Source organism: Otolemur garnettii, unplaced genomic scaffold (genome assembly GCF_000181295.1).
Source record: "Otolemur garnettii isolate 467f Iridium unplaced genomic scaffold, OtoGar3 scaffold00003, whole genome shotgun sequence".
NCBI lineage: Eukaryota > Metazoa > Chordata > Mammalia > Primates > Galagidae > Otolemur > Otolemur garnettii.
In genome coordinates, this window is record NW_003852398.1 from 4,741,323 (window position 1) to 4,757,488 (window position 16,166).

General features: G+C 48.0%; 1 protein-coding gene across 1 annotated transcript in view; it reads left to right on the top strand.

Moving 5' to 3' along the window:
- SH3PXD2B (SH3 and PX domains 2B) overlaps positions 1–16,166 on the top strand; it is a 112,536-nt gene that overhangs the window by 88,612 nt on the left and 7,758 nt on the right. The window contains exons 8-12 of the mRNA XM_003781940.3: positions 709–813; positions 5,188–5,305; positions 8,232–8,458; positions 10,825–10,874; positions 12,125–12,250. Coding sequence (XP_003781988.1) covers positions 709–813; positions 5,188–5,305; positions 8,232–8,458; positions 10,825–10,874; positions 12,125–12,250 — 626 coding nt within the window. The remainder of the gene's footprint in view (positions 1–708; positions 814–5,187; positions 5,306–8,231; positions 8,459–10,824; positions 10,875–12,124; positions 12,251–16,166) is intronic.

The window sequence follows — 16,166 nt, forward strand, 5'->3', positions numbered from 1 at the left end:
TGGCCTAAAATCACAGTATGGGCAGGGCTGCAGTCCTTCCTGCAGAGTCTGGATGGAGTCTGTTTCCTTGTCCTGTTCAGCTCCTGGAAGTTGCCTGCATTCCTTGGCTTAAGGCCCCTTCTTCCATCTTCAGAGCCAGTGATATTGCCCCCTCTTTGTCCTTCCTCAACAGCAACATCTCTCCCTCTCTCTTTCATATTTAAGAACCCTTGGGATTACATGGGCCCACCCAGATAATCAGTGTCTCAGATAAGGTATTAGGGCAGAGCCTTTCCCAGACAGCCCTGAGCACAAATCAGAGCTCTACCACAGGGAAGAGCTGTGTAAACTTGGACATATTTGTTCGCCTCTCTGAGACTTGGTTTCTTCATCTGTACAATGGAGATGATAATGTGAAGATCACAGAAGATAAAGCAAGTGAAAGGACTGGTGCATTATACATCTTAGTAAAGGTAGACATTCTCTATTCCTATCATTTGGAGCAAACTTTCTCTCCCCTGTTTCAAGCTTAGGAAAAAGTTTCTTATTAGCCTGTTCTTAGCAGTTAGCAGCCAACATTGGTTAATTGTGTTCTACCAGTAAGATGGAAACATTTCAGCCTTACCCTCAGTGCTAATTGGTTGATATATATTATCACATGTATCATATTCTGATACCCAGGCCTCCCGCTTGACTCAAGTAAATCAGTCCACACTCTCATTTCCGTAGGTTGGTGGTTCGTCAGCACCGCCGAAGAGCAAGGCTGGGTCCCTGCCACATGCCTCGAAGGCCAAGATGGGGTACAGGATGAGTTTTCCCTACAACCTGAAGAAGGTAGGAGGAGCACGGGCCTCCACTTGCTAGGAGAAGTTGTACGGCCATCGCCTAAACTGGGTTATCTCCTCCCAAACTGGGTTAGCTCCTCCCAATCTCTTCCTGCAGCCCAGGCATGGGATCAAAGTGAAGGGGCAAGTACACCTTCATCCTAGGTGAGCTTGGCCAAATGTGGAGCCCTAACACCCGCATGGGACCCCAACCTGATCCCTGTGGACCCCTCACTATTTCTCTGTAGAATTATCCTGGGGACCAAGATGCCAGAACTGCTTCTGGCTCATTGTGAGACATTTGGCCCCATCTGTTTAAAGACTGAGGGGGTTAAATGGCCTGACTGGATGTCCCCCTCCAGCAGCCCCCTCACTTAGCCACACCCATGTTTCAGTGGATTTCCAGGGACATCCCCTGGACTCCACCAGTATCTTGAATGGCAATTCCTGCTACACCAAAAATCCTAAGACCCAACCAACTCCCTCCCGCTAGAAGCATTCCTAAAACTAGAGCATAAATTCACCTTCGCTAATAAACAGGGGGTTTAGAGTCAAACAGCCCTGAATTGTAATCTCACCTATACCACATATTGGATGAGTGATCTTGGGCCAGTGGCTTAACCTTACTACACCTCAGCCTCCTCGTGTAAAAATGGAAATGATAACATCTGTATTATAGGATTTTCTAAAAAAATTTAAATGAGATCCCGTAAGCAAAGAATCTAAAACAGTAAATAACCAGGAACAGTTAGTAGCCCAGGTATCAGCCATACCTTACCTAAGTTTGAGAGTTTTTGGCTTTTAGTTGATTATTTTGAGAAAACACAAAGCTACTTAAAGCATCTATTTATCAGAGAGTGCGAGGCAGGGGATATTGCTGTGCTCAGAGGTTAGCCAAGAAGTTCTCCATGGTTCTGCATTTAGTTGGACAATATAGTCAGCACCCCTCAGAGTGAAGTGTCTGTATTTGCTCTGTGTTCCTGAGGGGTTGGGCTGACCCGAGCATGCCACAGCAATCAACTCTGATTAAAGGAAAGTGATAAAGAGCACCTTAGGTAGGTAGTGGTGACCATCATGAACATGCCTCTGCCAGCCCCATTTACAGATGAGGAAACAGGGTCCAAAATGTAGGGAGACTTGCCCAGGATCACACAGCTAGAAGATGGGATGAAGACCACATTTTCTAAGGGTTTATACAGTTGTCTTCCATCATCCATGAGTAGTGCCTCTCTATAATCACACTAGGAACAGAATTATGTCTGCTTGATGCCTCCTCACTCAAGTTCAGGAGTAATACTCAGGAACTGGTCTTTCCAAGGTACCTGGGGCTTGGAACAGACTCAGAAGTAATGCTCTCCTGGGTGGGAACCTGCCTCTAGACATTGGGGCTTTCTTCTTACCTTTGCCCTCTGCCCTTCCCCGACATGCTGGCCGTGCAGTCTCTTGGAGGTACTGGTCTTTGCCCCGGCCCACGCCCACGGGCCGCCGCCGGACTCTGGGGGACTTGTATGCCATCAGCTGGCGTCAAGGTGCCTACCTCAGAGTTTTTTTCCCTGTTCAGTGTTTGGAGCCAGGTCCCTGCATCTGCATGAGCCTCCCTGCTCTGGGACTGCCTGTGCCTGCTGCATGTGAGAGCGGTGACCTTGTCTTGTGTGTATGTGTGTTGGCATGCGGGTTTGGGAGGAGCAAGCCTGGGGCATTTCTTGACCTTGGTGCTCTAAAGTTTCCCAGTTAAAAAATATGCCTAGGGGTTTCTATAGAGCTAAACCTGTGAGCTGTTATTTCTTCAGGCTTATTTGAGTTGCAAGGAAAAGAAACTCACGTAAACTAGTTAAACAAAAGAGGAAGTGTATTGAGTCAGGTCACTGAGAAGCCCAGACTGAGACTGGCTTCAAGCATGGTTGTATCCCAGGGCTGGAAAATGTTGTCAGGACCCAGGACTCTCTCATCACCTCTCTGCTTATTGGCACTATTCTCTTATGAAGACAGTAATTCTAGTCACATATCAGGGACATCTACCAAAGAAAGCTTTTCTTTTCACAAGTCCCAGGATTGGTTCCAGCTGACCCATTTGGGTCACTTCCATCCCTAAAACCAATTCTGGTGGCCTGGGGTTGTAGCACTTTGGCCAAGACAGGGTTACACACCCACCCCTGCCCTGGTGTGAACACAGTCTCACCAAACCATGTGGGTGGGCAAAGGCTGGTAGTACACATGGGTGCTGGGGGGAAGCATGAGCCAGCTCGCATCGTATAGTCCACAGGGTCTTCCACCTCCACTTTGTGTGGTATTGCTGAGCATCCCAGGGACCCCAGAGAGGGCCTCTTTGATGACAAAAATCCTCGATGCAATTCAGCATCCCTGTGCTTCAGGGCTCCTAGGACTAACTGCGCTTAGTCTGGGACCCAGGCAGTGCCACTTTGCACCCAGAGTAAGCAGAGCTTCTATGCATCTGTAGGGTTGGATCCTCCTCCAGTCCTCCCAGCCCCGCAGCCTAGCTTGTAGCTTCCGTGAATGAGGGGAACAGCTGACTCTGCTGAGCACAGGATATGTGCAACTTGAGTCAGCTCAGCCCCCACAGAGCAGGTCAGCGGGCTAAATCAATAAATAAATAAATGGCCTGTGTGTTTTCCGTCTTCCCCTGCACCAGCTGGGCAGGCCACAGAAAGCCTGTGGTGTTTTCCCGAAGAGGCAGAGTCTGCACGAACATAGTGACTGTGGACATCAGGCCACAGCTGGCTTGGTCACTAACCTAGAAGCGGAAATGTCACCCAGCCCTCTCCTCTCCTTGCCAGGCTCCCCTGGGACACACGTCCATTTTTCTCCATTTCTGTAGCCAGAGCTGATGACACTGGGGGTAGAAGCTGTTCCCTCCCTATCTCAAACACCCCTCCTGAGTGAGACAGTGTGCCACCCTCCAGCTGAGCTCAGGGAGGGACACAGCTAGAGACTGTAAAGACAGTCCCACGGCTTCAGGGGTGGGTGAGCCCACAGAGAGCAGGACGGCAGATAGCCTAGTCACATTAATGAAAATGGAAGCTTCAAGCATAGTTGCATTTAGGGGCCTTAACATCATTAATGAAGAAATAAAGATCAGTTATCAGCTACATAATGAAAATTGTTAGCCGTGTCCTCATTGGTAGTGATGTCAGCCTGAAACCATCAACTGTCAAAGTTCACCTTATCGGCTCGGCCCCTGTGGCTCAAGTGGCTAAGGCGCCAGCCACATACACCTAAGGTGGTGGGTTCGAATCCAGCCCGGCCCGCCAAACAACAATGATGGCTGCAACCAAAACAAAAAATAGCCGGGCATTGTGGCGGGCGCCTGTGGACCCAGCTACTTGGGAGGCTGAGGCAGGAGACTCGCTTGAGCCCAGGAGTTGGAGGTTGCTGTGAGCTGTGATGCCATGGCACTCTACCCAGGGGGACAGCTTGAGGCTCTGTCTCAAAAAAAAAAAAAAAGTTCACCTTATCCTAACCTCTCTACCAGCGAGAGCTGACGAGCCAGAAATAGTAAGAAGCCACACAAGGTTTTAACCCCTCTGTGTGAGCAAGGTGGCACCCACCAGGCCTTTGGAGGTTCATCTACTGAACAATGACTAATTTTCTAGACAGTTACTAAATATTCCAGGCACCAGGCACCATGCTGGAGATACAGGAATGAATGAGACAGACAAACCCCTGCCTTCCTGGAGTCCATACTCTAGCAGGGAACAGACATGACACAACAAATGAGTAAACTGTATGTTGTGTTACAAAGTAATTCCTGGTATGGGGAGAAAAATGAAAAATAAAGCAGGATCAGGATGCTGTATAAGGTAGTCAAGAAGGTCACCTCTTGGCTCAGTGCCTGTAGCTCAAGTGGCTAAGGTGCCAGCCACATACACCGGAGCTGGCGGGTCCGAATCCAGGCCAGGCCCGCCAAACAACAATGACAACTACAACCAAAAAAAGAAAAAAAATAGCCAAGCGTTGTGGTGGGTGCCTGTGGTCCCAGCTACTGAGGCAAGAGAATCGCTTAAGTCCAGAAGTTGGAGGTTGCTGTGAGCTGTGATGCCATAGCACTCTACCCAGGGCAACAGCTTGAGGCTCTATCTCAAAAAAAAAAAAAGGTCACCTCTTGAAGCACAGATTTGAGGCAAGTGAGGACGAATGTGTGACACTAAGGGATTCAGAGGGATTGGGACCTGCCCTTTATCTCTATCCCATTGCTGCTTGCACAGGGTCGTCCAGGGCTATGAGGGGCAGGATATCGGGGGGGTAGTCAGAAATCTCTAAAAAGAATCTTCCCTCGATGGGCAAGGGCATCTCATGGCAGCCCGGGAGAGTCAGCATCCCAGGACTCTTGTCCTTTTCTGACCCCAGCATCCTCCTGTCCCCACAGAAGAGAAGTACACAGTCATCTACCCGTACACAGCTCGTGACCAAGATGAAATGAACCTGGAGAGAGGGGCCATGGTGGAAGTCATCCAGAAAAATCTGGAAGGCTGGTGGAAGATCAGGTACCTGCAGCTGCCTCCAGTGACAACTGGGCACGTTTGGGGTCACGCGGGTGCTGGCTTCACAGAGGTCTGTAAGTGATTGCTTATGGCTGAAGTTTCTGCTGGAACCACAAAAGGACGCTTCTCTGTGTTGCTTGGCCTCCCTCCCTACCCATGTCCTTCCCTAAAAGTCTGTATTAAGCAAAACCTTCTCTAAACACACCCAGTCACAGATAGCAGCGGCCCTATTAAGCATCTGCACCTCCAGATGTTTCTCATAATGATTAACTGGAGGTCAGGGCTGCCATGTGAGTGATTGCTCTCTCGGCCCCACTGAGACAAAGACAGTGCACAGACCCCACGGGGCTGTAATTCATCCTGGGGAAGATAACTTACTTTGTCTGTCAGAGTGCAGTAGTAGAAGCAGGAGACCGTGTGTCAAACATTTTTGCACAGTTTTCACCTGTCAGTGCAGAACCTCATAGGCAGGTGGGGTGATCACCTCAACTCACCTTGCCTGGACTTGCCTAGTTTTAGCAGTGAAGGTTCTAGGAACCTGTCCTTGGTCACTCCAGTAGGCAGGCTGTGATGGCAGGAGATTTGGGCAAGAGAGCAAAACAGAGTCCCTGCAACCTAGTGTCTGTGCTATGATGCATGGTGGGACATTAGGGCCACTCACAAGAGGCCGAGCATATGCCGCTGCCTTTGGTCACTCATTCATTCAGTAGGCGCACACTGAGAATCTGTGTGGGACAAGCACCGTCCTGGGAACTGAGCAGTTGTCAGTGAGCAAGACACAGTAGTTCACACCACCAAGCGCAGAAGGCAGACTAATAAACAGTGACAGAGCAGGGGTCAGCAGCAGTGTGCTGGAGGGACTCACGAGGACTTGGGAACACACAGGAGCAGGCCGCTGGGAGTCAGGAAGGCTTCCTGAGCGAGGGATCTCAGAACTGAAATTTGAAGGAGTAATGGTAACGATAGCTAATGTATATCGAGTAGGATGTCATCCTGAAATATCAATTATCCTAAAATTTGGTGGCTCTGGAATTCAGGAGTGGCTTAATTGGACTCAGGGTTTCTCATGACGTCGTAGTTAGGCTGTGAGTGAGGGGTGCAGTTATCTGAAGGTTTGACTGAAAATAGCTGGAAAATAACAGAGCCAGGATTTGAGCCTTACCTTTCTCACCCCGAGCCCCCTCACCACTGCATGTTGCCTCTCTGCTTAGGGCTTTGTGTCCCCAAGTGATCAACTGTCTCTCTCATGCTGAGTGGATTGTACATAACTTGACATTTTCTAATTGGGACCTTCCTTCTCAAAGGGTATTTTAAGACTGATAGACACAAAACTGTACAGGTTCCTACTTCCTTATGATTTTGCTTCCAGATACTAGAGACCATTTTTTTGTTGGAACCCAGTGCTGTTTAGTTCTTAAAGGGATTCTGGACAAGAGGTTTGGCCCTGCTTTGTGCCATTTTCATCCCCTGGGAGTCTGTTCAGCTTTCCCCAAAGGTGTTTTGTGGATGCTGGTTAATGTTTAACAACCAGCTTTACCAGGGAAAATACTCTGACTTACAGTGTTCGCCAGTTGCCGTGCGGTAAATATTCCCACCCCATGTGATTTCAAACTATCAGTGTGATATTGCTGAGTGTGGACTTTGGCAGAGATGTGCACATTGGCTCTCACGAGCTGGTGTGACCTGGCTCTAGCACACCTCTGGTCCAGATCAACCCCTCTGGTCATTGCTGTTAAACTGAATTATGTCATGCAGAGAAGCAAGTGATTGTTAAACTCCTTGAATTCCCTTTTAGGGAACAGTGAGCTGTCCTGTCAGGGCCGTTATCAAACCCTGGGTCCAACCTTCATTCCCACCCCAAAAGGTGTTTATATAAATTGTCCCCAACCTTTTTGGCACCAGGAACTAGTTTCATGGAAAACAATTTTTGCACAGACCAAGGGTGGGGGATAGTTTGGGGATGATTCAAGCACCTTACATTTATTGGCACTTTATTTCTATCACTATTACATTGTAATATATAAAGAAATAATCACACAATTTACCATAACGCAGAATCAGTGGGAGCTCGGAGCTTGTTTTCCTACAAATAGATAGTCCCAGTGTCTCATCACTGCCTCAGCTCCACCTCAGATCATCAGGCATTAAGTTCTTATAAGAAGCACACAAGTGGTCCTCAAACTTTTTAAACAGGGGGCCAGTTCACTGTCCCTCAGACCGTTGGAGGGCCGGACTGCGGGCCCTGGAACGAGTCGGCTGCTATGCAGGACAGGCAGCGGTGGCAAGAACACTCGGCAGGCTGGATAAATGTCCTAGGCAGGCCGTAGTTTGAGGACGCCTGACCTGGATCCTGCTCACACACCGTTTACATTAGTTTGTACCCCTGTGAGAATCGAATGCTGCCACTGCTCTGATAGGAGATGAAGTTCAGGTGGTGACATGAGTGATAGGGAGCGGCTGTAAATACACAAAAGCTTTGCTCGCTCACCCACCACTCACCTCCAGCTGTGCAGCCTGCTTCCTAACAGGCCACAGACCAGTACCAGTCTATGGCCTGGGGCTCAGGAACTGAAGATCTCCCTGGTAAACAAGGTGTCTGTGGCCCGATTTGCAGCAGGAGTTGGGACTGCTAGGAAGAGGCAGCTGAGCATAGGTGAAGAGCACAGACTGGAGCCCAACTGGCTGTGTGGGTCTTGGTGGTTGCTGTGAGGGAAGCAAACAGAGGCCAGCTTGAAAAGACCTTGAAGGCCAAGACAAAGCCTTTGGCTTCACCAGGGAGCAGTGAGCAGTGTGCTGGCCTCTGGCCCTGGACAGTCATGACCCATCACTCCTGCCTTCTGGGATCTGATGGGTGGTTTGCATAGGAGCATAGCTTCTACCCTTAGCTCTGGCAGACCAGCTTGACGAGCATCTTTCCTCTTCCTTGCAGGTACCAGGGCAAAGAAGGCTGGGCTCCTGCCTCTTACCTAAAGAAGAATAGTGGGGAGCCTTTACCACCAAAACTGGGCCCTGGCTCACCCGCACACTCTGGGGCCCTGGACTTGGATGGCATTGGCCGGCCACAGAATGCAGTGGGCAGGGAGAGGGAGCTGCTCAACAACCAGAGGGACATCCGATTTGAAGGCCGGCCAGGGCCCGATGGCGACGTCAGGCAGAGTGAGTGATGCCCACCCAGGCTTCCAACGTCTAAGGGCCTGCTATGCACAGAGCTCTGTGCTCGAGGCTTCTTACCTGTTGTCCCTCATTCTTGCAGCAACCCTGCTGCCACCATCCTGGTGATGAGAAAACAGAGGCTCAGAAGCTGGTAGCTTGGTTAAGAAGTGAGTGGCAGAATCTGAGTTGAGAAGTATTACTTTCCTACCCTAGCTGTGTTTCTCCTCTATCAAGCACCTGCTATGTGCCAGCAATCTTCTAATTAGTCTCATTGCTTCCTCCTAGCCACCCTCAAGGGACTTTTTTTTTTTTTTTGAGACAGAACCTCAAGCTGTCACCCTGGGTAGAGTGCCATGGCATCACAGCTCATAGGAACCTCCAACTCCTGGGCTTAAGCCATTCTCTTGCCTCAGCCTCCCAAGTAGCTGGGACTACAAGCACCTGCCACAACGCCCGGCTATTTTTTGGTTACAGCTGTCATTGTTGTTTGGCAGGCCCGGGCTGGATTTGAACCCACCAGCTCTGGTGTATGTGGCTGGCGCCTTAGCCGCTTGAGCTACAGGTGCTGAGCCGGACTTCATATTTTTGTTTTATGGAATAGGAGTCAGAGAGATTAGGTGTGTCCAGTGCCACCCAAGTAGTGAATGGTAGGGCTGGCACTTGAACACAGGTTGTGCTGTATACTCTCCACTTCTGTAGAGGTCCTCACTTCTGAGCAAGAGGAGGAAAAAGATGACCTTGTGTTGAGCTTAATCCAACAACAATGCCTCTCCTATCTTGCTTGTCAAGGTTTCCCCACATATAGTTTACTGTTTATTATTCCCAGCACACTTCTGAGATTGGAGCTCATTTTGTCTGCATTGTACCCAGGACTCTGGCCATAAGTACAGTACCTGTGATCCCGTCCTGGTCATGCAGGGCAGGTGGAATATGTCTGTTGAGAAAGGACCAGCAGAGATGAGGTCCTAGCTGAGCTTCTCTCCTAGCTGAGCTTCTCTCAGCTCTTTTTGCCTAGCTTTGTATGTACTCTCTGCTCAGCTGCTCCTGAGAAAATACTGATCACATTTTCTCATGTGCCATATTTGGCAGGAGTCCTGGCCAGCCTTGACTTTCTGTAATTCTAATCTATCGTGGCTAAGAGCATAAAAGGATTCCCACTGGCACTAGAGGAACAAATGAAAATCAGCAATCCCTTGTCTTTGTTAGGATATAGGTTAAGACATTAAAACCAAGACCCCCCCCATAAATATATATACCCAAAGAGAGTGGCTAAAATAATCTAGGCATTTATTTCTTATAAAATAGTCCATGTATATGTCCAGGACTGATATGACAGCTCCATGCAGTCAAAAGTCTTCTTATGCTGCATCTATCCTGTGTTGCCCTTATGCACCTAGTCTAGGAGGCCTAGCCTCTAGTCCAGCCAGTAAAAAAAGCAGGCAGGAGGAAGTGGACACAAATCAGAAGCTATACAGTTCCACTCTCTCACATCCTGTTGGCCAGAACTTGGTCACTTGGCACTACCTAGCTGCAAGGGAGTCTGGGAAATGTAGTCTTTATATATGCAGCCTAGTATCTTGGCTAAAACTCTGTTGTCATTTATTCTAACAGAAGACAGAGGAAAGGGAGTTTGAGGGATTAGCTATCTCCTTCATACCCACCTGCCAAACTACCCCTGTGTGTGGAATCATGCTGAACCAACTCTAGCAACGCAGGAGGTTACTTCCTCCACATTCTGCCTTTAGCCAGGGGCTTTGTACTGCAGAGTCATTTTTCTCCTGACTCTGACACCCAGAGGTACAGCAGCCCAACTCCAGAGTATAAACCCTGAAGTCATTAGCCCAAGTGCGTTGTTTTAGTTTATTCAGTATTATTTAGTTTGGGCTTGTTCTTGAGCACAAAACCAGGCACGTAACATTTATTGCATGCCCGCTACGTGCCAGCAGCTTCACAGATGTTTCCTGCACTGCTGCCCCTAGGAGGCATATATTATGCACATTTTACAGATGAGGGCCTTGCACTCAAAAATTCAGATAATCTGTGCAAAGCCTGCAGCCAGCCAGCCTTGGAGCTGAGTAGGGACCCATCTCTGTGTTTTTCTGAAGCCTATACTTATTGGCATTCCTGGAAAATTTTGTGTTGCTTGAGAACTCAGCACATCCTCTTTCATACCCATGTAGAAAGGATCAGGAAAAGCCTTGTTGAGAGAGGTTGCTGAGCCAAGTACGAGCAGCTCCTTCTTGCTCAGGCTCTTCTTGCAGGAAGGGCACCAATAGCATGTTAATTCCCTTGTCTTTCCTGGTGTCTAACTTAGAAATTTATCTGTGGAACTCTGCACGTGAGTAAAATAAGCTCTTATTTCTTCATAGGATCACCAAAGATGAGGCAGAGACCCCCTCCTCGCCGGGATATGACCATTGTAAGTGGATCCTTGCTAATGGGGAGCCAGCCCCTGGCCTGAGGACTGTGAGATGCTCTCTTTCCTACCCATACAGCAGCCTTGTGAAGCAGGCTGTGTGAGTGCTAGGTCCACTATCAGGTAGAAAGACCACAGCCCAGGAAGGTGACAATTTGCCCCTAGGTGCAGAGTGTGCCTGTAACAGCTAGGCCTCAGGACCTGCTCTCGAGCCTGCTTTCCTTTGTCTTAAATCAGTCTTTTTTTGCCTCTTGAGACAGAGTCTTATTCATTCATCCTGGATAGAATGCCATGGTGTCATCACAGCTCACGGCAAACTCAAAACTCTTGAGCTCAAGAGCTCTTCTTCCCTCAGCCTCCTGAGAAACTGGGACTACAGGCACCTGCCACAATGCCCAGCTTGTTTTTCTATTTTTTAGTAGAGACAGGGTCTTGCTCTTGCTCAGGCGATCCACCTGCCTCAGCCTCCCAGAGTGCTAGGATTATACACATGAACCACTGTGCCCAGCTTTATCAGTCTTCTGCACTGAGGCAACTTGAGGCCTAGGCTTGGATGAGGCACAAATATCATTTGTGTGCCATTCCATCTGTTAATTTTCTAGGGACCTTTTTAGCCAGTACTTGGAAAAGTAAGGTTTTTGTTTGTTTTTTAATGTCTGCCATTTGTTGAGCACCCGCTGGGTGCTGTGCAGTGCACTGGGTGCTTGACAGTGCACTGGGTGCTTGACTACATTAACTTATTTAATACCTGCAGCAACCCCACTAGGTAGATACTGTTATTATGCCCATTCTTCAGGAGATAAAACTGAGGCTCCAAAAGGGACAGTAATTTCTCTACAGTTGCAGTAAGATCCCCTTATTCCAGCATGCCAGGGACTCCACCCGATACTGTAACTGCAGTCAGGAGGTTAGTTCTGTTAATATTTCCAACCCAGAATGGTCTGACTTGCAGACCTATGTTCTTAGCACAACTCTTGCTGCTTCTTATTTCACAGAATATTGTCTTGCCCAGATTGTCATTGTAGCCAATTGTCCCATTTTCTTCTTGTGGTTCTAAAGTTGAAAGTCTAGTGTGATCTCATCTAGGAGATGACAACCTGCATGTCCTCTTTGTTTTGTCCCTTAGAATCCAGATGGTTCTGTAGCATCCATCCCCTTGGGGCAGTTGTGTGCTCCAGTCCTCTAGTCCACCCTGCTCCCGCATGGCAGTAATGCACTTAACCTTGGAGTTACCCTTGTGTTAATCCTACCAGCCTCGAGGTCTCAACCTCCCGAAGCCTCCCATCCCACCCCAAGTGGAGGAAGAGTATTACACCATTGCGGAATTCCAGACGACCATCCCAGATGGCATCAGCTTCCAGGCGGGCCTGAAGGTTGAGGTGAGTGGCTCTGGTCTTCTTTATTGCCTACTTGTGATTCTTGATTCCAGGCATCACCTCCTAATTCTCTCCTCTTGCCTCCTTCTTTTTTGAGGATGGAGGGGAGTTAAAAGCTTTATTGAGACATAATTCACATATCATACAGTTTACCAGTTTGAAGTATAAAATTCATTGGTTAATTATATTCACAGAATTGTGCAGTGCCACCTAATTATAGAACAAAAAGTAACCCCTTGTCCATTAGCAGTCATTCTCCATTTCCCTTCACCCCCTCCCACCAACCCTGGCAACCACTAATTGACTTTCCGTCTCTGTAGACTTCCCTATTTTGGACATTTCATGTAAGTGGAATTCCCTTTTTAATTACCTCCCTCTTCACTTCTTCTCTCTTTTTCTTCCCCCTCCTTCTGCTTACCTGCTCTGAAAAGCCAACGTAAGTCTTTCTCTTTTTGCAATTCTCTTTCCTTTGCTTTCTCTGATTTTCAGAGGTCCAACTTCTGTTTCGAGGCCCTCCGTGCCTCATCTGGGAGACAAAAGTTTAATTTATTCATCTCTGCAACAAATACGGTACTTCTGGAGCATCTGCTGTGGATCTATGTGCCAGGTGCTTTTCTAGACTCTGAGGAGTTGTCTTCACCTTTCTCTTCCATCCAAAGAACACAGTTCCAGTCCCCAACACAGAATACAGTCTGACAGCCCAGGCCGGGGGTACCATCAACCCATCTCTTCAAGCAGCCCACTTCGGGGCCTTTTCTTTCTTTCCTTTCTTTCTTCTTCCTGCCTTCCTTTTGCTTTACTCTGGCTTACCAGTGGCTCCACCAGACACTATATCTGGCTCAGGCATTTCTATACACTGTAGTCAAGAGGTTAGTTCTGTGTTCTCTGGCCACTGGGTTCTAAGACCCTGTAGAATCTCCTGGCCTCTGCTTCCAGGGGCATTGAAGCATCTCGATGCTTCACTAGAAAGAATCCTTTTGTACTTTTACTTTACTATTATTTGAGTCAAGGGCAAGAGGGATGGGATTTGGCAAACTTTTGAATTGTATTATAAGCAATTATAGAACAATCTGCCCCTTCTTACTCATTAATGTCACACATGTTGAGTGCCTCGTACATAACAATGGTGGGGGGAAACTTAAGACATTGTCTCAACAGGACAGGGTAGAAATTGGGTTTCTGTTTTGTTTTAGGCATGAAGAAGCAGAGCTGAGTGTGGGACACCCAGATGGAGCCATTGATAGGGGTTTGGATATGTGTGTCTGAGTTTGAAGTGTGCTTTGGAGTCAGGCGCCTATTGGTGGTAAATCAAGGCTGTGTTTGAATTAGCAAGGCAGGATGAGAGGATGAGAGGGCTGAGGAGGAAACTCAGGGAACACTGGTGTTGATGGGTGGTCAGATAGGTGAAGAATATTCTGGGCTCGGCGCCTGTGGCTCAAGCAGCTCAGGCGCCAGCCACATACACCTAAGGTGGCAGGTTCGAATCCAGCCCGGACCCGCCAAACAACAATAATGGCTGCAACCAAAAAATGGCCGGGCGTTGTGGCGGGCACCTGTGGTCCCAGCTACTTGGGAGGTGGAGGCAGGAGACTCGCTTGAGCCCAGGAGTTGGAGGTTGCTGTGAGCTTTGATGCCACGGCACTCTACCCAGGGGGACAGCTTAAGGCTCTGTCTCAAAAAAAAAAAAAAAAACTTAAGGAGCTTAGCAATGAAAAAGAAGGAAGAAGATGGCAGCTGGAGAGAGACATGGGATGTAGGCAGGACTTTAGCAAATTAGCACTTAGCTTCTCAAAGCACATTTTAGATGCATCTGTGAGAATCTTCTGCTTCTGCATGTCAGTGTACTCACACTGCCTGAGCAGAGATCATCACCATCGTCACCATCACTGTCATGCAGTGTTGTAGCTTTGCCTTCAGGCATGGCTGGCTCAGCACTTCAAGTGCTGTCAGCTTTGTCTTTCTGTTTCTCGACCATTCTTCTCTAAACTGGCTTCATTCAGACTTTTTCCAGGAGCAAGAAACAGGCCCCCAGCAGTTCTAGGCTTGTAGCCTTTTTTCTTACCAATCCCAGCCATTCCAGCAGAGGTCCCAGAACTGAGTCTCATGGGCTCTGGCCAGCCCAACTCACATTCCTACATCTTAGAAAGGCGGGGGAAAGCCCAAGGAAAACTGAAGAAGGATTAGCAACAGACAAAAACAGAAGTCCCTGGAATATCTGCCCTCCCTTAAGCTTTGTTGGGTAGTATAAAGTATATTGCCCCCACTTTATGGATGAGGAAACTGAGACCAGGTGAGATACAGTGGCTGCATCCCCAGAGTTCATCATTCACAAAGCTGATGGTAGAGCCCAGGTTCTAGCTGCAGGTTCCTGTTCACCCTCTCAGCCACACTGCAGGGGCAGATTCTCTTTCAGAGGATGAGTCTAGCTATTTGGGAACTTCCTGCCTCCACCTTCACAGGCCCACCTGCCACTGTTTAGGATAGCTTTCCTATCACCTTCACAAATGCTTTCTTTCTCTTCTGATTTCCCAGAGCTCCAGCTTCTGTTTGGGGGCCTTTATGGATTGGTTGGTTGGGTAGGCAGGCGGGGCAGGTGGCCAGGGGGCTACCTAAATGGGTGGGTGGGTGGGTGGTTTGTAGTGTGTTCCCCCCAACTGGAACATAAACTCTTTGAGACCAGGGGCCTTGTCTGTGTTGTTTGCAGCAGTACCCCCAGCACAGAGCCTGGCTTGTAGCATATTCTTGATAAACATCAGTTGAATTAGTAAACTCAAAACTATTGAGATCCAAGCCCCTGGGGACAGGAGCTATTTGAGTAAAGCCTAGCACAGAAAGATCCCAGGTTGCCTACTTGCCTGTGTCTAACCCCTGCTCAGCCTTCAAGTATCAGGGCAAACTTGTCATCTTTGTGTGGCCTTCCCTGGTTTAGGAGTTTCTTCTATGATTTGTGTGTTTAACAACAAAACAAGAACAGGAATAGTTAGCATTTACTGAACACTGGTTAGGTACCAGGCACTGTACTAACGTGCAGTATTTTCACATGTAGTATCTTGCTTAATTATTTAACCATTTACTTGTGTGAGATGGGAATGTTATCCCCATTTGTCAGATGAGGGAGCTATGGCTCAGTAAAGTTAAAAGTATAGTCTCCTATGACATACAGCTAAAAGGACTTGAACCCATATCTATCTCCACATTGTATCAGAGAGTTTAACAGCCTGTCATTGTTTATCTGCCTGATATCAGAGAACTTCAAAAGGGTGGGGACCATATCATTTTTTCACTCCTATATCCCCACCAGCTAGCCCAGTCCTTGGCATATAGTAAGTTTACAATAAAAATTGTTGAATAAATGAAAAATCTTTCTCTCCACTGTTGTCTGGCTTGACCCCTCAAATGCAAAGAAGTCTTTTCTTCATTCTTGCTCATAGCCCTGACATTGAGGCTAGTCTTAAAGGACTAAGCAGATGCTTAGTCAATTACTGTATGAATCAATGTTTTGATACATGAAGGAATGAGTGAGTGAATGATTACTGAGTCAGTGCATGAGTGTGGCATGTTTCCTGAGGGTACAGCTAAAAGACCGGAAGTGACACTTCCTTCATCTCTCCTTCCCTCAAGTCCCAGAGAAGCTTCCTAGTGAACTTGGGAAAAGGTGGCTTCCTGGAAGGTGCGTCCTGGTTCCTCACCACCATTGGTTCTGGCCAGACCTCTCCAGAAACTTCTCCTTGAGCCAAGTCTCCTTCAGCCTGCTGAAGAAGGGCTGTCTGCAAGGGTTTTTAAAGAAAAACCCTTGACTGAAATCTCACAAACTAATTTTCACAAAATGCAAATCCCCAGTCATACAGAGAAACCAAGGGGAAGCAGAAACATCTCAAGGCTTTGTAGCTGCTCTTTTTCTCTGTTCCTTTTTTTTTTT